General features: G+C 39.5%; 1 protein-coding gene across 1 annotated transcript; it reads left to right on the top strand.

Annotated features, from left to right (window-relative positions):
• Positions 1-12,782: 12,782 nt before the first annotated feature.
• LOC118484064 lies at positions 12,783-18,758 on the top strand. The gene is made up of 3 exons (XM_035979953.1): positions 12,783-13,172; positions 13,226-13,357; positions 18,642-18,758. The coding sequence occupies exons 1-3, from the start codon at positions 12,783-12,785 to the stop codon at positions 18,756-18,758; spliced, it is 639 nt and encodes a 212-aa protein (XP_035835846.1).
• Positions 18,759-20,632: the final 1,874 nt, after the last annotated feature.

Raw genomic sequence — 20,632 nt, 5'->3', positions numbered from 1 at the left:
CTTCTTCCAGAATACTCGAAGGTTATTCTGATGCAAGCTGGATTGATCACACCAGTGATTCAAAATCTACAAGTGGGTGGATTTACACTCTAGCAGGAGGAGCAATTTCTTGGGCTAGCAAGAAATAGACGTGTATTGCCCACTCAACTATGGAAGCTGAGTTCATAGCATTAGCTGCGGCTGGTAAGGAAGCGGAGTGGATTAGAGATCCACTTACTGACATCCATCTGTGGGATGTTCCAATGCCGTCAATTCCCATGTATTGTGATAGTGAGGCCACACTATCTAAAGTATACAACGCAGTGTATAATGGGAGGTCAAGACACATAGGTCTTTGGCACAATTATGTGAGACAACTGCTTGAAAGTGGTACCATCAAGGTTGTCTATGTCAAGATAAGTAGGAACTTGGCAGATCCGTTTACTGAACCTCTGACGAGAGATTTGGTTGTGAATATTGCGAGAGACATTGGTCTAAAACCACAATAGAATCGTTAGTGATGGAAACCCAACTTGAACTTAGTGCTCCTATTTCTCAAGTTTAATGGGTGAAAACGAAGTCACTTAATGATAGAAGGTACTATCAAATTTGATAGATCCATGTGAGGTATGATAGTACGTCGTTGCCGAGAACAAGGGTGAGCTTATGCTCTTAACAAAGTTTTGGAGGCATCCAAGCAATGTGGATGATGTAAAACTTTGCCTATATGATCTAGGGTGGTGCCGCCTCAAGTGAAGATTAGTGGTTTATCTTCTAAAGGGTCATGAAAAGGATTTATAGCGCACGGCCATATTCGCGCTCAGTGAGAACGCAAAGTCAGCTGGTGATGTGTGGGGGTAAACCGAAGGGGGCTATAAAGGATTACTCCTTATGGGCCACCAAAGTGTTAAATGGGTTGAGAAGTGGATGAAGCCCACACGCGCGCCGAGCCGCGAGCTCGCAAATGGTCGCGTTTGAGGCGCGGATGGGCGCGTTTGAGGCGCACTTTGCACTTCGCATGTACGCATCGTCGCGAGGAGCTTTTATTTTTAGCTAGGGTCCGGTTTAGGTGTGTCAGATCTGTGGATCGAATGAGATAAGGAGATAGAGGTGAATTCGAAACAGTGGGGGTTATCCCATTATCTCTAGTAATTCAAATTCATGTGGGATATCTCCAGCAACTGAATTTGGTTCTGGATGGTTATCCCACTCCCCGTTTTTCTCATTCTTTGGCATGATCACAACCTATAAATAAAAGCCTCCTGCTACCTATTCAACACATCTAATTTTCGCAGCCTCCTCCCACCTTTCTGTGCTCCAGTTTCTTCTCCAGCTTCTGCGTTTTCTGGTTTCCATTGCTGTTGGAATACCGGATAAGTTCTGCATTAAATCCTAGGAGTTTACGTTGCAGCTCACAGCAATACGAGCGCGTAAAATCCTTTAAGGACAGGAGTCATCTGTGCAGTTCAAGGATCTTCTTTCTTAATCGCCAGGTTCGTTTTAATTTTTGCGTATTCTTTAAATTTGTCCGATAACGGGACAGTCTCCTTCTACCTTTCTTTAATCAGTTTGCTCAAGTTGGAACAAACTGGTTTGGCTGATAACTCGGTAATTAATAAAGTTTATATTAATTTACTGGTTGATTGAAATATTTTCAACAGTTGTAACCACCACTTGTTGACATTGTTGCCACGCATCTTCGTTGATGCTAGTGTCGCCCACCTTAACGAGTCTGGTGTTGTTGACGTCCCTGTATCGGTTACCGATGAAATTATGCACACGAAGATACAACGGAATTTGAAAATTACCTAAAATTGTTTGATGATCTACGTAATAAATTAGTTCATTAACATACTCAGTAAAACTTGTGAACCATTTTTGAAACTTGAAAAATAGTTACATTTAAGATGTGTAATAGCTTAGCTTTTAATGTTTAATTAATTATGTTTTAACTCAATTGTGAATCCAAAATTCAAAATTTCACCTAATTACATGGTATTCATATATGAAAGCATGTTTTTGAAATTGATGCTATATACCTATTTGTTGTCTCTGTTGTAGTTAACTGTGTAAGCATGTAAACAGACCGAAAACATAAACGGGGCATGTTAGCTTTTGCTCAATATACTTTAATCAAACATGAACATAAACATTTAATTGAATAAATATTTTGTTTATGTTCATTCGTTAAGAAAATGAGCATGTTCGTTTGCTAAAAAATATAAATGAATAGTTCAAAAACATAAACGAACATGTCTAATACATTAAGTATCCAATAATGCCAATGATTAACAAACACATAACAATCGAACACAAATAAATGAAAATTCACTAATGATGAGTTCATTTTCCTATATTTAATTTTAAAAAACATTAATCATCAAAATTGTCGACACTCACACTTTTACTATTGAAATTAAGTGATGCTACTTTTGGTTGTGTTTTAAGATTGCTACAACATCTCATAATTTTCATTTTTCTTACCAATGACTTTAGTAAGTTTTCAATTTCTTCCGCTACACTAAAAGAATTTAAAAGTGGTTGTATCAAGTCAGCACAAAGAAGAGTTCGTGTAAACTTTTTTTTAATGAAACGTCTTTGGAAAAACAAACAGTCTGTGCATGGCAATGTCTGGGTGTGATCTGCGCGACGCAGACAGAAGAGCTTGCGCAGAGTTTTTCAGAAAAAAACAAACAGCATCTATGTGTTGTTGGTTAACTAAGAAGCTGTTAATAGAGCCACGTCAGCTGCTAACGAAGGAAACACTGCGTCGCTCCGTTAACGGGGTTAGTTAATGGGAACTTCGTTAACACATTTGCGACGTTAACAGAAGAAGTTGGGAAGGATGGTGGGGCCCATGGATGTGGGAACCAATCACATGCCACCTTCATTTCCTTTTTGTTAAGTTAATGGTATTGGATGTCAGTTAACCTACAACACAATGTTAGTAAGAATGTAGTTAATTGTTAAGTTGTAACGTGACGATGATGTGGCAATGAGTTAACGATATTTTGTTAACCCAAAACACATAGTCTTAGAGTTTTAATAAGTTTTACCATGTTATCTCTTAAGCTATTAGTAAAAATACAATAAAATCCTGATATATATGGTTTATGTTGAAGTGGAGGGTACAAATGAGGAGAATTTTTTTGTAAGAAGAAAAAAGAAGAACTTTCAACCAATAAGGATATTTCATTTTATTTCATTTAATATTTACATTTAATTTTAATATAAGGATATATTTGTAAACTTACATAGATCATTAATTTTCAGTCTTCATCTTTAATAGCTAACTAATTAAATTTGTAACTTATTTTCAAAATATATATTTTTTTCAAAAAATAAAATAAAAATAATTTAGAGTGTAAGACAACTTACTAGGTGTGTAGGATAAATTACGAGTTGTGTAGGATAAATTTAAATATTTGTAGGATAAATTTCTAAAGGTGTAGGGTAACTTTTTATGTGTGTAGGCAAAAAAAAAAAAATTAATGAATGATATTTTTTATGAGTAATTAATTACTTAAAGATAGTAATAAATGAGATTAAAGAAAAACTACTTAACATTTTACAATTGTACCCTTTGTTCTTTTTCTTCTTAATTAAATTTCCTTTTCAAATGAACCTCTCCCTTATGTTGAATTTTATAAACCGTATACATTATATTATTATTTAAGGTTTAATTTAGTTAATTTTTCGTTTCACGTAGGTTTTTTTTATCATTTCGACTTAGGGGTTGTTTGGCAACTTCTGAATGGTTAAGTGTTGAACAAGTAATAGGTCTGAATCATTAAGTGCTGAACCAGTAAAATGTCTGAATCATTAAGAGCTAGTATAATGCTTAACCGCTCAGAGGCAAATATCTAGCCAATTCAGATTAGAGGTCTTAACTATTCAGAATTAGTATAATTCTTAACCATTCAGAGGTATTTGTCTAAACCATTTAGACATCTGTTCGTGAAACAAATAGTCTTAACCATTACGTACTAAATTAGTAAGAGATCTGAATCAGACTCGTTAAAAACTAAACAAAAAGCCTCTTAGTTATTCTTTTTTACATGCTTTATGTAACGCTCAGCGTCCCTAAACTTTAGGCTTTTGACAAGATTAGCCCCTGAAGTTTAACTATTGTCATTTTGGGTCCCTAAACTATGATATATATATTTGGAATGCCTAAATCTATGTGTTGGAATGTCTAAGACTATGTGTTGAAATGTCTAAATCTACGATGTGAAATGCCTAAATTTATATACTTGGAATGTCTAAATCTATGTCTGGAATGTCTAAATCTATGCTTGGAATGCCTAATTCTATGTATTTGGAATGTCTAAATCTATATATCTATGATGGAATGCCTAAATCTATGCTTGGAATGCCTAACTCTACGTGCTTGGAATGTCTAAAACTATATGGTGCTTGACTCTTTAGACTCGTGAAGCTTGATTCTTGGTTTAACGAGAGACTAGAGTCTTGTCACTGGCGGAATCTATGAAACGGTGAAACTGTCATATCAATACTATAATCTAGTAAATTCTATTACCTAATGTTACGCAACGCTTAATCTAGCTCGCAAAACAAATCAAAGACGGGAACGCGAAAACGGTTGGATTGGCCAAGTGGCAACCCAATCGGATGACGACCCGATCGGGCCACCATCTGATCCATGCTGCACCGCCTCAACTTCCCTCCACACTATAAATAGGCCTGTCACATCACTTTATTCCCTGATGTGACATCCCTGTTCAACCAGACGCACGCACACTACATTCCTTCATTTTCTCATCGATTTCGGTACGTTTTAAGCTAGATCCTTGTACTTTCTTGATCTACACTTCATTCTCTACGTGATTCACCTTTGAAATCACACTTTTCACCGTGGAATCTCTCAGATCTGAGATCTTGAGGATGATGTCATTATGGTGGTTTGTACAAACTACTATATGAGGTCATTCCTGGCAAGATCTAGCTCGGATCTAAGAAATTTCATACGTTTTTACACTAAATCTAAGCTAAATCTAGACTTTTTCACATAAAACTTAAGTTTCTTCATCTTTTCTTCAATCTTTTACCTTAAGTGGTGAGATCCAGTTCTGAACCGACTACAGACTTAATTAATAGTCTAAGAGTCGGCTTAAAAATAGATCGTACCGGAGAATGATGGCCGGAATATGGATTTTGACATGAATGATTATCGCGGATAGTTAACTGATCGGACTGGGGTGGTTCCCACCCGATCAGAACGGCTGTGTACCGATGAGTTTACCATTGTCTCAATACGTACCATGCCGTCATCGTTAAACTTAGAAACTTTCACAAAGAGGTAAACGGAACAAGGTTCGCCCGATCAAGCGGCAACCCGATCGGACAACCGTCCGATCGGACAGCCACCCGATCAGGTGACACTTGTCCCGCAACCTTGAAACTTTGAAGCCTTCCAACACTTAGAACTTTTTCAGAAACTTGGAACTTGGGAATCTCAATCGAGTGGCAACCCGATCGGATAGCCATCCGATCGAGCTGCCATCCGATAGGAGTGACCAACACTAAACTTAGTACTTGGATAGAGTGGCAACCCGATCGGATGGCCATCCGATCGGCAGCCATCCTATTCCCCTCACCTTGTGAATTTTGAACCAAGTAGCAACCCGATCGGATGGCCATCCGATCGGGCAGCCATCCGTTCCTGACACACTTGTCACCCGATCGACTGGCAATCCGATCGGATAGCCATCCGATCGGACAGCCATCCAATCCAGTGACTATTTCAAGCACTTTACGCAATCTCGTTATTCTGCCCGACTCTTATCCTATTGTAATCTAATCAGGCTAATTCTAAAAAGAGCTCCCTTTGATCGAATAACAGTTGCGACTGTTAAGCAATCACTGTGAGTATACTCGATCCCTTTTTTACTTTAAAACTTTGGGGCGTAACATGTATTCTATATAAACTTGAATCTTTCGAAATCTAAACTCTATCCTATGTGTACGTGAAAACTTGTGCATTCTAGTATTCTATTTGTGCTATGTAACGTTTAATCCAGGGTGTGTAGTTCCGCCTTAACAATAGTAGCGCTATAGGGGGTGCACCTCTCCCATTATTCTCAGGGGGTATTGATAGGAGGATTCTAGTTTACCTTGAGTCTTGGGTAAACACTAAAGCATCGGGATACTTGGGCTATCACCGCGTGGATTGCGACACTAGCACGGCTGAACTATTTTATTTTACTTACATTATGGATATGAGTTGTTTTTAATCTATTATTCTATTATCAAACTTGTATACTCGCCAATACTTTTGTATTGATATTTTAATATATGTTGCAGGCTAATAAGTTGCTTCTAAACACATGGAAATCAAGCTTGGAGATGCCTAGAAACGTCGCCTAGTTAATTTAGTCTTTTGAACAATTTGAACAATGTTTGTTATTATAACAACCCAAAAATAAACCGACACCCTCCTAAATGTTTTTGACACCCTAAAAATATATTAAAATACCCCAGTATGTCCTAAAATATACCCCGTATGGGAAAACCAAGCCCAAAATACGATATAACATTAAAAATTAAATAAAACAAAAATAATTGGGTCGTCGCGGGGCGCGACACCCCTTGTCTTTACTCGTCGCGGGCCGCGACAAGGTGGACAGCAGGCGCAGCCCTAGGCCGCCACGTGTCTCACTCGCTGTCGAACCTACCCCGTGACCAATCAAACCTACGGCCTAGACACCCTACGTCGCGGGGCACGACGGCCCCCGCCTTCCTTCGTCGCGGGGCGCGACGAACCTGTTGACAAGCCCTATAAAGGGAGGCCTTCGGCCTTCAGTTTCCATTCGTCCAAATCTTCGATCTCTCTCTCAATTTCTTAATAGTAGGCATTGTACTCGGGTATAATATCCCCCTAAATAACGAAGTTCTGCTCCGTTGTAAGTATCATAACCCCTGGATACGTATTAGATACTCTGCCCGATTGATCTAGGGTTCCGTAATGGCTGTCGTGGTTCTGCCCGACATAGTCGTTGGAATGCCGTCTCGGGGAGGGTATTACTAATGTTAAAATGGGTTATTATACTAACACGTGTGCATTTGTGTAAATTATAGATAATTCTCAGGAAATCCTTACAGAAATCCTAAAACAGCAATGTGAGTAATCTCCTTTTTGTAAACAGTTTTTACAAAACCTTAACCATTTTACAATGCAATTTACCAGTGATTGAGTCTTTGTAATTCTACAATTACTGCCGGTATGTTGGGGTTTTGTATACAAAATGTGAGACACGTTACCATTGGACGAAGAGTTAGCCAATGTGTAATAGGATCCACGAGTCAGGATTGACAGTACTGAATGAGTATTTGGGTGGATATAAACATTGTAATCGCTCTCAATACTGTTTAATTTAATAAAACTTTTCTTGATTGAACTGGGATTCACTCACCAGTATTTCCCACTGATAAAATGTTTTTAAACGCGTTTCAGGTAACACAATGTGAAAGCCAATTAGAAGCCAGCTGTACAGCACTGAAGGCTTGGAAAAGTGGCTATAAAAGTTACCTAAATAAAGAAGGTGTTCTATCCAATAAAATGGGATTTATCCCTATAAATCAGTTTGTAATGAAAACTTGGGTTTTGTCCCAATGTAATGATTTATATAAAATGTGGTGTTTTACTCTGATAAAATATTTCCTAACTACGGTCCTGATGTAATTTCCGCTGCCAAATTAATAAACACCGATACCACCGACACTGTTGTTTGCGGCCGCCCGTTCCCGGGACAGATAGGGGCGGGGGTTGCGACAGTTATGTTTGATCCTTGTTATTTGTGGTTGGTGGTTGTTTTTAGACAATTATTATGAAATCTATTAAATGTTTATCGAAATATTTAGTGTTATGGAAATCTCATGAGCAATCTGAAAGCTTAGTGCTCGCACCCGATGTTTCCGCCATCGGTTGGGGTGTGACAGATTGGTATCAGAGCCATAACTATAGGGAATTAGTATAAGTAGGAATACTTGCCCTAGTCTATAGTCCTAGGAACTTTGACTCTTATTTGTTGTTTAAGACTTATGCATTCTACCGTATCTGCTTCCTAGCAGCAGCATATTCCTGTTAAACTTACAAGCCTTTCCTAAGGCCAACACAATATACACCCAATGCTTGAAAACACTATTACTCGGTGTTTGTATTTTGCACGAGATTGCCCTCAAGTCAGGAGTGACATCCAAACCTTGATGGAAAATCTCCTTATTATTCTAGTAGGTCTTATCTGCGGATAAGTGCCAATGCTATTAGGGTAAGATGTTGTTAAGTTAGAGGTGAAACTCAGACCTTGATAACTAGTCCCACTCCTTAATTTTTATGTCTCGCCAAAGTCTCGTGACTTCCGATCAATTAGGAACGTGGAATGACTAAAAGGACAAATATCGTAGGCCTAACATCGATGACGTATTTGTCTAAATAAGTTAAGACACGTTACCTCAATTCGAAAGGAGTTCGAATCACTTTGGTTAGTCACCGTTCCTCTACCCGGAACAATCCTATGTTTTATAAGCCTATCTTTTATGTTATCTCGATTTTATGTATGTGGTTTTAAACTCGATTCTTCGATCATTTTGATATACTTTTACACGAATCGCACGCATGTCCGCAATCTAAAATGTTAAATTCTAATTCTTCAGGATCGAACTAAATTTAAGGAGTTTATCTATCTGATCAATCTATGCTATGTTGTGATTGTGAAGCACTAGATGTAACATGGCATGGAATACGAGGGAAAAGTGACGTGTCCGAAACATGGTGGATACGCCGCTGGTACTTCCTATATATAAGTGTTTCTGGCATGTTACCAACTTTCATACTAAGTGCCATGCGAAACTTGGTGTCTGTGGATCGGTAATGATGTTGTTGAATTCTAAAGCTATGAAAGGTCTATTTGTGTATTCTATGTGAACCCTATGTGAAATCTATCGTGAAATCTATGTGTAAACTACATATGTGTGGATTGAGAAACAAAATACGAAATGTAGCCTAGTGTCGAAGATGAGGAGGAAAGTTGCATGTCCGAAACATGGTGGATACGCCGCTGGTACTTCCTATATATAAGTGTTTCTGGCATGTTGCCGAATGTTCGTACCACGCACTAAGTGAAGTTCGTAGTTTTGTAGGCTCGGGTTAAAGTTGTGAAGTCTATTTGGGTAAATCTATGCTGAAACTCTATTTGGTTAATCTACATGGACCAGTTGGGTCAATCTATGCTATTTAATTGACTAAGTCTAATGTTGTGGTTAGGTAAAGTATGACACCGATGATGAGGGGGACGTAGCGTGATCAAAGCACAGTGGATACGCCGCTGGTACTTCCTATATATAAGTGCTTCCGTCATGTCACCGAACTTTCGTAGCACGTGCCATGCGAAATTTTGTGGTTTGTGGACTATTAACACTAATCTATGCGAATCTATTAAAGTCTATGGAAAGTTTATTGAAATCTATGGCAATCTATTGAAATCTATCGGATTAGTCTACGTGTGTATTGTGATAATGTTGAGCATGTTATTTGGCAATTGCGACACGTAACATGACGCCGAGTACGGGGTAGAAGCGATGTGCCCAAAATGTGGTGGATACGTCGCTGGTACTTCCTATATATAAGCGTTTTGACTTGTTGCCACGCTCTGTACAACGCGCCATGCGAAGGTCGTGGGTTTGCGGTATCTATGTGAATCTTGTGAATCTTGTTGAAGCCTTTAGTTTATCGTGTGTAATTCTATATTGCAAGATCTCATGAATTTAGACTTATACGATACTCTTGTTGGATCTTTAGGATGTATTCTCGAAAGCTATCCGACACTCTCAGGAAATCCAGAGAGAAGTCTCAGAAGAAGATGATGTCCTTCATGGCCGACCAGATCGCTCGAGTCGTGCCAAAGATCGTCTCTGAGCTCCAAGAATCGAACACTCCTCCATCCTCTGTGGACTCCAAGGCTGAGAAGCAGAAGCCTACAAAGTTCAGCTACAAACATTTCATCTCTTGCTACCCTAAGCCTTTCACGGGCAGTGATGGGGTGACTGCTATGCTCGAGTGGTTTGACAGCATCGAAGTTACCTTCATTAACAGCGAGTGCCCAGATCATCTAAAGACTAGGAGTGCGACTGGGATGTTCCAAGGCAGAGCGTTGAAGTGGTGGTCGAATGAGAGAAACATCCGTTCTAATGAAGAAGCCTATGCTCTTCCATGGGCTGAGGTGCGAGAGCTAATGATGCTTGAGTTCTGCCCTCCCCATGAACCGTTGAAGCTTGAAGAAGAGTTTTGGCACTTGAAGCAGATTGGTGATGATAATCTTGCTTACACTACTCGCTTTAAGCAGCTTAGTCTGATCGTTCCTCACTTGGTTTCTACTCCCAAGCGGATGATAACCAAGTACATTAATGGTCTGCCTCCTGCTATGCGTGATTCTATTGAAGCAGCCCAACTCGATACAATTGAGGAAGTCTACCGTCTCGCAGCTAGTATCAACAACAACAACAACCGCGTCCGTGATAAGCAGTTTGCTACTCCTGCTACTTCGAAGTCTGCAAATCAAGTTACCCTGCAGCCAAGTGGCACCAAGAACAAGAAAAGGAAATCCCAGGGTTCTGGATGTAATGTTATTACTCCTGCTACAAACCCTGCAGTTAAACTTGCTCCTACTACTGCTGCTGCTAACCCTGCTGTTCCAGAAGCTAAGAAGCAGTACACTGGGTCTTATCCCAAGTGCGCAACTTGCAACTTTCATCATCCTACTGCTTCTGCATGCCGTCCGTGCACCAACTGTAATCGCTATGGTCACACGACTCCCTACTGTCGTCAAGCTAACCCTGCTCAACCAGCTCAGCAAGCCCTAGCTCAGGCAGTTCAAGCAGCTCTTCCAGCTCCTCTACAGGATCCCAAGCCGGTCAATGCTGTTCGTGCATGTTTCCAGTGTGGAGATACTAGGCATCTTCGTAATCGTTGCCCCCAGCTGAACCAGGAACAACAAGCAGCCGCTCGTGGACGAGCATTCAATCTCAATGCTAATTAGGCTCGTAATAATAATGACGTGGTGAATGGTATGTTTCTCGTTAATAACCTTTATGCTTCGATCTTATTTGATACTGGTGCCGATAAAAGCTTTGTGTCCGTGGAATTTGAGTCTTTGATAAATTGTACACGCTCTAAGTTACTTGAGCCGTTCTCTGTTGAGGTAGCCAATGGTAAGTCGATTCTTGTAAATTCTATCGTGCGTGATTGTTCCTTGACTCTTAACGATCATGTTTTCTCTATTGATCTCATACCCATGCGTTTGGGTAGCTTTGATGTTATTATCGGTATGGATTGGTTGCGTAAGAATCATGCCGAGATTGTTTGTCACGAGAAACTCGTTCGTCTTCCTCTTCCGTTTGGTGATAGTTTGAACTTCTATGGAGACCGACCTTCGAGAGGACCAAGGCTGATGTCATGCACACAAGCGAGCAGAAGTTTACGTAAACAGAACCCTGCCTTCTTAGCCCACGTGGTGGAACAAAAGGGCATGGGGAAGAACATAAACGATGTTCCGGTTGTGTGTGATTTCCCTGATGTCTTTCCTGAGGATTTACCTGGTCTTCCTCCTCCTAGATCCGTCGATTTTCGTATTGACCTCGTACCTGGTGCGACTACTGTCGCCAGGGCTCCCTATCGTCTTGCACCTTCCGAGATGCAAGAGTTATCCAGTCAGCTGCAAGAATTACTCGATAAAGGTTTTATTCATCCAAGTACCTCTCCGTGGGGTGCTCCCGTCTTATTTGTCAAGAAGAAGGATGGATCGTTTCATATGTGTATCGACTACCGTGAACTTAATAAGCTTACCGTGAAGAATCGTTACCCTTTACCCCGCATTGATGATTTCTTTGATCAACTACAAGGTGCGTCATGTTTCTCGAAGATTAACCTACGTTCTGGATATCATCAGCTACGTGTCCTCGAAGATGATATTCCGAAAACAGCTTTTCGTGCTCGATATGGACACTACGAGTTTGTAGTCATGCATTTTGGCTTGACCAACGCACCTGCGGTGTTCATGGACCTCATGAACCGTATCTGTAAACCCTATCTTGATCGTTTTGTTGTAGTTTTTATTGATGGTATTCTTATTTATTCTAAGTCTAAAGCTGATCATGCTCGCCATCTATGTCTTATGCTTGAACTTCTACGTGGTGAACGTCTGTATGCTAAATTCTCTAAGTGTGAGTTTTGGATCGATGAAGTACAGTTTCTTGGTCACATTGTTAGTAGTCAGGGTATTCATGTTGACCCTTCTAAGATCGAGGCAGTGAAGAATTGGTGTACGCCTAAATCCGTGTCTGAGATTCGTTCTTTTCTAGGATTGGCGGGTTATTACTGCCGGTTCATCGCGGATTTCTCTAAAATCGTTGTTCCTCTTACTACTCTAACCCAAAAGGAGAAATCTTTTGTTTGGGGTCCCGAACAAGAGGAATCCTTTCAAACCCTTAAGGATCTTTTGTGTAATGCTCCTGTTTTAACTCTACCTGATGGCAATGACGATTTTGTAGTATATTGTGATGCCTCGAACCGTGGATTGGGCTGTGTGCTCATGCAGCGGGACAAGGTTATCGCTTATGCCTCTCATCAGCTCAAGGTACATGAGAAAAAGTATACTACTCACGATCTGGAGCTTGGTGTGGTTATTTTTGCATTAAGGATTTGGCGACACTACCTGTATGGTACAAAGTGCGTGGTTTTCACTGACCACAGGATTCTTCAACATATCTTTGACCAAAAAGAACTGAACATGCGACAGAGGCATTGGGTGGAATTACTAAACGACTACGACTACGAAATTCGCTATCATCCTGTCAAGGAGAATGTAGTGGCCAACGCTCTTAGTCATAAAACTCATCTTAAGGCTATTCACATCTCTAGTGAACTCCATACTTGTATTCGTGAACCCCAGTATTCGTCAGCTAATGAAGGTAGTCTATCTGTTGAAGTTCTTGGCGCTAACATTAATCAACTTGAAACTAAATCTGATGGTCTTCAGTACTATCTAAATCGCATCTGGGTGCCAGATCACGACAACCTCCGTGAGCTCATTATGGACGAGGCTCACAAATCCGTTATTCTATTCATCCGGGCGCTGATAAGATGTACCATGATTTGCGTGCGACCTACTGGTGGCCTGGTATGAAGAGGGACATTGCTGTGTACGTCTCTAAATGCCTTACCTGTTTGAAGGTTAAGGCCGAACATCAGCGTCCTTCTGGACTTTTAGAACAACCTAAAATCCCCGTTTGGAAGTGGGATAGTCTTGCTATGGACTTTATTACTAAGTTACCCCGTACACCTGCCGGTCATGACAGTATTTGGGTAATCATTGACCATTTAACTAAATCAGCCCACTTTCTTCCTATTCGTGAAGATTATAAAGTGGAGAAACTTGCTAGGATCAATACCGATGAAATTATATGCCGTCATGGCATCCCTCTTGACATAATCTCTGACCGTGATGGTCGTTTTACGTCACGTCTTTGGCAAACATTTCAGTCCGCTATGGGTTCGCACGGCCTTTCATCCTCAGACGGATGGACAGACCGAGCGTACCATTCAAACCCTAGAGGACATGCTTCGTTCTTGTGTCATCGACTTTGGTGGTAACTGGGATGTACATTTACCATTGATAGAATTCTCGTACAACAACAGCTATCATTCCAGTATTCAGATGGCTCCTTTCGAAGCTTTGTATGGACAGAAGTGTCGATCTCCTCTCAGCTGGCATGAGGTTGGGGAAAAGCAGTTCACTGGCCCTGAGATTATTCAAGAGACAATGGATAAGATTCTTCAGATCCGTGATAACTTGATCAAGGCTAGGAGCAGACAAAAGAGCTATGCTGATAAAAGGCGCAAGCCTCTGGAATTTGCTGTTGGTGACCGAGTTCTACTCAAGGTATCTCCCTGGAAGGGAGTGGTTCGTTTTGGTATGAAAGGCAAGCTCGCTCCTCGCTATGTAGGACCTTTCGTGATACTTGAAAGGATTGGCAAGGTGGCGTACAGACTCTACCTGCCACAAGAACTAAACAATGTGCACCCGGTGTTCCACGTGTCTAACCTACGTAAATACCTAGCCGACGAGGAACTGCGATTGAGGCTTAGCAAAATTCCCATTGTCAAGGTTCGATGGGAAGGAAAGCGGGGCGCTGAATTCACTTGGGAACTGAAAAGTGATATGAAGGCCAAGTACTCGCAGCTCTTCGAGCAGTCTTCTTCTAAGATTTCGGGGACGAAATCTCCTAAAGGAGGGGAGACTGTGACGCCCAGCGTCCTTAAACTTTGGGCTTTTGACAAGATTAGCACCTGAAGTTTAACTATTGTCATTTTGGGTCCCTAAACTATGATATATATATATATATATATTTGAATTGCCTAAATCTATATGTTGGAATGTCTAAGACTATGTGTTGAAATGCCTAAATCTACGATGTGAAATGCCTAAATTTATATACTTGGAATGTCTAAATCTATGTCTGGAATGTCTAAATCTATGCTTGGAATGCCTAATTCTATGTATTTGGAATATCTAAATCTATATATCTATGATGGAATGCCTAAATCTATGCTAGGAATGCCAAACTCTACGTGCTTGGAATGTCTAAAACTATATGGTGCTTGACTCTTTAGACTCGTGAAGCTTGATTCTTGGTTGAACGAGAGACTAGAGTCTTGTCACTGGCGGAATCTATGAAACTTGTGAAGCTGTCGTGTCAATACTATAATCTAGTAAATTCTATTACCTAATGTTACGCAACGCTTAATCTAGCTCGCAAAATGAATCAAAGACGAGAACGCGAAAAGGGTTGGATTGGCCAAGTGGCAATCCGATCGGATGACCACCCGATTGGGCCACCATCCGATCCATGCTGCAACGCCTCAACTTCCCTCCACACTATAAATAGGCATGTCACATCACTTTATTCCCTGATGTGACAGCCCTGTTCGACCAGACGCATGCACACTACATTCCTTCATTTTCTTGTCGATTTCGGTACGTTTTAAGCTAGATCCTTGTACTTTCTTGATCTACACTTCATTCTCTACATGATTCAACTTTGAAATCACACTTTTCACTGTGGAATCTCTCAGATCTGAGATCCTGAGGATGATGTCATTATGGTGGTTTGTACAAACTTCTATATGAGGTCATTCCTGGCAAGATCTAGCTCGGATCTAAGGAATTTCATACGTTTCTACACTAAATCTAAGCTAAATCTAGACTTTTTTCACATAAAACTTAAGTTTCTTCATCTTTTCTTCAATCTTTTACCTTAAGTGGTGAGATCCGGTTCTGAACGGACAATAGACTTAATTAATAGTCTAAAGTCGGCTTAAAAATGGATCTTACCGGAGAATGATGGCCGGAATATGGATTTTGACATGAATGATTATCGCGGACAGTTAACTGATTGGACTGGGGTGGTTCCCACCCGATCAGAACGGCTGTGTACCAATGAGTTTACCATTGTCTCAATGCATACCATGCCGTCATCGTTAAACTTAGAAAATTTCACAAAGAGGTAAACGGAACAAGGTTCGCCCGATCAAGCGGGAACCCGATTGGACAGCCGTCCGATCGGACAGCCGCCCGATCAGGTGACACTTGTCCCGCAGCCTTGAAACTTTGAAGCCTTCCAACACTTAGAACTTTTTCAGAAACTTGGAACTTGGGAATCTCAATCGAGTGGCAACCCGAACGGATAGCCATCCGATCATGCTGCCATCCGATAAGAGTGACCAACACTAAACTTAGTACTTGGATAGAGTGGCAACCCGATCGGATGGCCATCCGATCGGGCAGCCATCCGTTCCTCACACACTTGTGACCCCATCGACTGGCAATCCAGCCATCCGATCGGACAACCATCCGATCCAGTGACTATTTCCAGCACTTTACGCAATCTCGTTATTCTGCCCGACTCTTATTCTATTGTAATCTATTCAGGCTAATTCTAAAAAGAGCTCCCTTTGATCCAATAACTGTTAAGCAATCACTGTGAGTATACTCGATCCCCTTTTTACTTTAAAACTTTGGGGCGTAACATGTATTCTATATAAACTTGAATCTTTCAAAATCTAAACTCTATCCTATGTGTACGTGAAAACTTGTGCATTCTAGTATTCTATTTGTGCTATGTGACGTTTAATCCAGGGTGTGTAGTTCCGCCTTAACAATAGTAGCGCTATAGGGGGTGCACCTCTCACATTCTCAGGGGGTATTGTTAGGAGGATTCTAGTTTACCTCGAGTCTTGGGTAAACACTAAAGCATCAGGATACTTAGGCTATCACCGTGTGGACTGCGAGACTAGCACGACTGAACTATTTTATTTTAGTTACATTGTGGATATGAGTTGTTTTTAATATATTATTCTATTATCAAACTTGTATACTCGCCAATACTTTTGTATTGATATTTTAATACATGTTGCAGGCTAATAGGTTGCTTCGAAACACATGGAAATCAAGCTAGGAGATGCCTAGAAACGTCGCCTAGTTAATTTAGTCTTTTGAACAATGTTTGTTATGTTTCATCCTTGTTATATGTGGTTGGTGGTTGTTTTTAGACAATTATTATGAAATCTATCAAATGTTTATTGAAATATTTAGTGTTATGGAAATCTCATGAGAAATCTGAACGCTTAGTGCTCGCACCACGATGTTTCCGCCATCGGTTGGGGTGAGACACTTTATGCTTTGGCATAAATTTTACAATTTCACGTTTTTACGTCAAATTTTAATTCGGTATAACGAAAACCACTATTGTATCCATGTTCTTTTATGAAATGAACAACTTCCTTATCACCTTTTTTTACTTGATTCAGGTAGATTCCAGAAACAAAACAGAGGAAACGTGAAACTGAAGCTTATTATAACCGTTTCCAGATTGGGGGTGTTTGGGTTAGCTTATTTTGATGCAACTTATAACTTATTGACTTATAAAAGTTAATAAGTTGTTTTTATAGTGTTTGGGTTAACTTATTTAAGTTATTTTTGTGTGTTGAGAAGTTGTTTTTGAGAAGTTAGTATTTGTAACTTCTCACTTTTGACTTATATAAGTTAACAAGTCCTTTTTGAGAAGAGAAGGAATCCCAAACACCCCCTTGGTATCATTCATCGCCATTGTTGTAGAACATGCCGGAGCTTACTTCCATTATCTACCTGCTTACAATTCCTCTCTTCATAACCGCATCCTTCTCCTCTCACTCTTCAGCTTCTGGTCTCTCCACTTTCTGTTATTTCAACTTACATCACTTTCATACGCTTAATTTTGCATCACAGCTCTTTAATCTTCTCCTTTACGTCTAATTTCTGTACCACAATGATTCGATATAGCAGTTTTTTAGCGTTAATCGACATTTGAAGCTAGGTTTAGGTTTCATATGCTCGATTTTGTATCGACTGCTCATCAATGTTCTCGTTTATGTCAAATTTCTGTACGGGTCACTAAAATGATTCCATATAGCGGTTTTGTGTTGTTTTTGTTGCATTTAATTTGGCCTATATGATGTTTGAAGTTGGGTTTAGGTTTCATATGCTCGATTTTGTATCAACTGCTCATTAATCACTCGTTTACGTCATATTTCTTTACCGATGCTCAAATTGATTCAATATAGCAGTTTTTAGCAGTGTTTGGTGTTTTGTTACGTTTGATTTGACCTAATTGACATTTGGAACTTTCCATAAAGATTATTCTAGAACTTTCATAGAACTCTTTATAAATTTCCATGAAGCATGTGTACCTTTTTATGTTTTTAATACCATTCCAGATACTCTATCAACTCATAAGAACTTAAAAGTCTCCTTTTTTCTGGATTAGTCTAAAACTATCTAGAATTCACATGAAACACATTGTGATATACGTAAGTGCATATATGTTGTATGTCAAGTAATTGATTATCTTTTATATGTCGCCTGCTAGAACTTGCATAGAACTCTTTGTAAATTTCAATGAAATATGTGTACCTTTCCATGGTTTTTTTAATACCATTCCAAGAGCTCTTTATCAAGTTTCATAAGAACTTAAAAGTCTCTTTTTTATATTAGTCTGGAACTATCAACAATTTACATGAAACATAGTGTGATGTGATAAGTGCATATATGTTGTATGACAAGTAACTGATTATCACAACTTTGTTAGTGGTAGTAGGATTTGTTAACTTTATTGCCTTTTCGGTGGTTACGGAAGTTGGCTGTTGTACTGGCTTTTGGGTAGAGTGAATTGGTAGTGTTATGGGTTTTTAACATGTTTTCTAGCAGTAAGGATAGTTGGTTTTTGGGTAGCAGGAAGACTGTGGATTAGAGCATGCATACCAGGAAACTGTAGCTGAATAACCTCAAGCTCATTTAACATACTAGCTATGCGGGAGTTGACATCCTCAAAAAAATTGATCAAGATGATGAAAAGGACTACGAATAGGAAGATGATCTATCTAGCGGGATGCAAAATAGAAATAGGAAGAAGATCAGCTTGTATGCTACCCCTAATTTCAACTAAATGATAATCATGATGATGAAAAGGAGGAATAGGAACATGATCTATGCTAACGGGATGCGGTATAGGAATAAGAAGAAGATGAGGTTGTATGGTGCCCCTAATTGCAGCAAGATCAGGAAAGATTCACACACGTTGGTACGGTGAAGAATCTTGGTCAACGTGGCGGTGATCCACCCACAAAGCACGGGAAAAGAGGTGAAGATGGTGTCCTAGAAGGAGTGTGAAACTGTTGTTGCAAAATCCTGATTAAAAAACAAAGTTAGAAAGCAATGATATGTGATAGATGCTTGAAATTGAAAGTCGAAAAGTCTGCTAAATTCGAGAACGCAACTCCCCAAAACAACACACACCATGATCAAAATTAAACAAAGTCTCCTACTACTAATACTACCACAAATAGAAGTTATTTAACTATTTTAGAAACTGCCTAAAACTATGCTATTTTTCTGAGTTAATTTTTTTGAACGGGGGGTTGAACCCCTGACCTCCCATATCCAAACTTCCCCACTAACTCATTTGTATTAAAATATTAAAGAAAGTTACTCACACTCACTAAGTATAACATATGTTATTGTTGAAACACACTGGAATTCTAGTTTAATAATGAGTTTAGTAAAATAATAACCTAATAAGAAGACAGGTTTAAAGATTATTTAAGAAACTTTCTTTAATTACTTAAAAGAAGGGTAAATTACACTTTTTGTCATTTATGTTTGTATTGGATTGCAATAGATGGCCTTTAACTTCAATAATTACAGTCACAATCCTTTATTTGTAAAACTCATTACACCCTACGTCCTTTAGCACTAACCTGGTTATTTTTCATGGTTAAATCTAGTCATGTGCATTGCACATGAGGGTATAGTCGTCTTTTTACCCTTATTAAAAATATAATAATAAATAAACACACACTCCACCAAACACTGCCCATCAAACACTATCACCATAAGCCTCCACCAAACCACCATTAACAACCATCAACTGATGAGATAAACTATGAATTTTATACATAGGTGAACCAATTTAAAGCTAAATAATAAATGGATTTTAAACAAAGATGAACCAATTTAAAGCTAAATAATGAAATTACATGATTGGATTCCTAAAACAAAAACATGAGAGTTGATTTTCCAAAGTCATACTATCCAACATCTATAGCATACAAAACTCAATCCAAAACCTACAAAAACCAAATTTATACAAAACGATCGATCAATATGCAGATCTAGAACATGAAACCAAAAGGAGAAATAATACCGGAGTTGTCAAGGGTTTCGTGACAGAACCATATGTTATGGGTAAAATTCTGAGCCCATATCCTGAGAAATATCTTGAGTTATATCTTGATTATATGATATCTGCTCATATCCGGGATGCTCATTCAGGATATTGGTAACATCCTGGATGGTATCCTCAGGATTACTAACGGGTTGTGTGCAGGAGTATGCGTCCAGGTGCCCAACGTTCATAAAGACCCTTTCTGCGGGAGACTCGGTCCAAGTCGTTCAAATGAAGACGTTGAAGCCGCATTACTCGGTCTACAACGTTAACAATGGAATATTCGGAAGCATCCCATATTTATAGGAATTTTAGTTTGTATTTCGTTACTATAAATAGGTGGGTATATCAGATCGAATAGGACATCACAGCTACACTCACTACACTCTCACACTTGTTCTCTCGCAACTTTTACTTTCACACAAAGCATTGTAACACTTAGCGATCTGGTCAATATCCTGCACTGTATCCTGAAGTTTGAAGCAATAAGAAGAACTAGGCAGCTGCGATTGTCAGCTCCCGAGGTTTTATGCCGGCGATCTAGATTGATCAAGGGCTTTCCTCGTATATCTCGTGTCATTTCCTTTACTTTTTTGCTCATAGTTTGATCGTAGATACAGCTCAATATCCTGAGCCGTATCCTGAAAACTGTTTTTACAAACAACATAACAAGCATATTTCCAATACACTTTTTAGCACACTACCTCACTTAACTAATTTGATCATTAATTGCTTCGGTAATTTTTGACCAAAACAATTTGGCGCCCACCGTGGGGCAAGTGGTGCTACCTTTACTAAAAATCTTTGTAAAATCGTTAAT

The sequence above is a fragment of the Helianthus annuus genome, chromosome 11 (genome assembly GCF_002127325.2).
Source record: "Helianthus annuus cultivar XRQ/B chromosome 11, HanXRQr2.0-SUNRISE, whole genome shotgun sequence".
In the NCBI taxonomy this organism is placed as follows: Eukaryota; Viridiplantae; Streptophyta; class Magnoliopsida; order Asterales; family Asteraceae; genus Helianthus; species Helianthus annuus.
The sequence above is the reverse complement of the archived record's forward strand: the minus strand, read 5'-3'. Positions and strand labels throughout refer to the sequence as shown.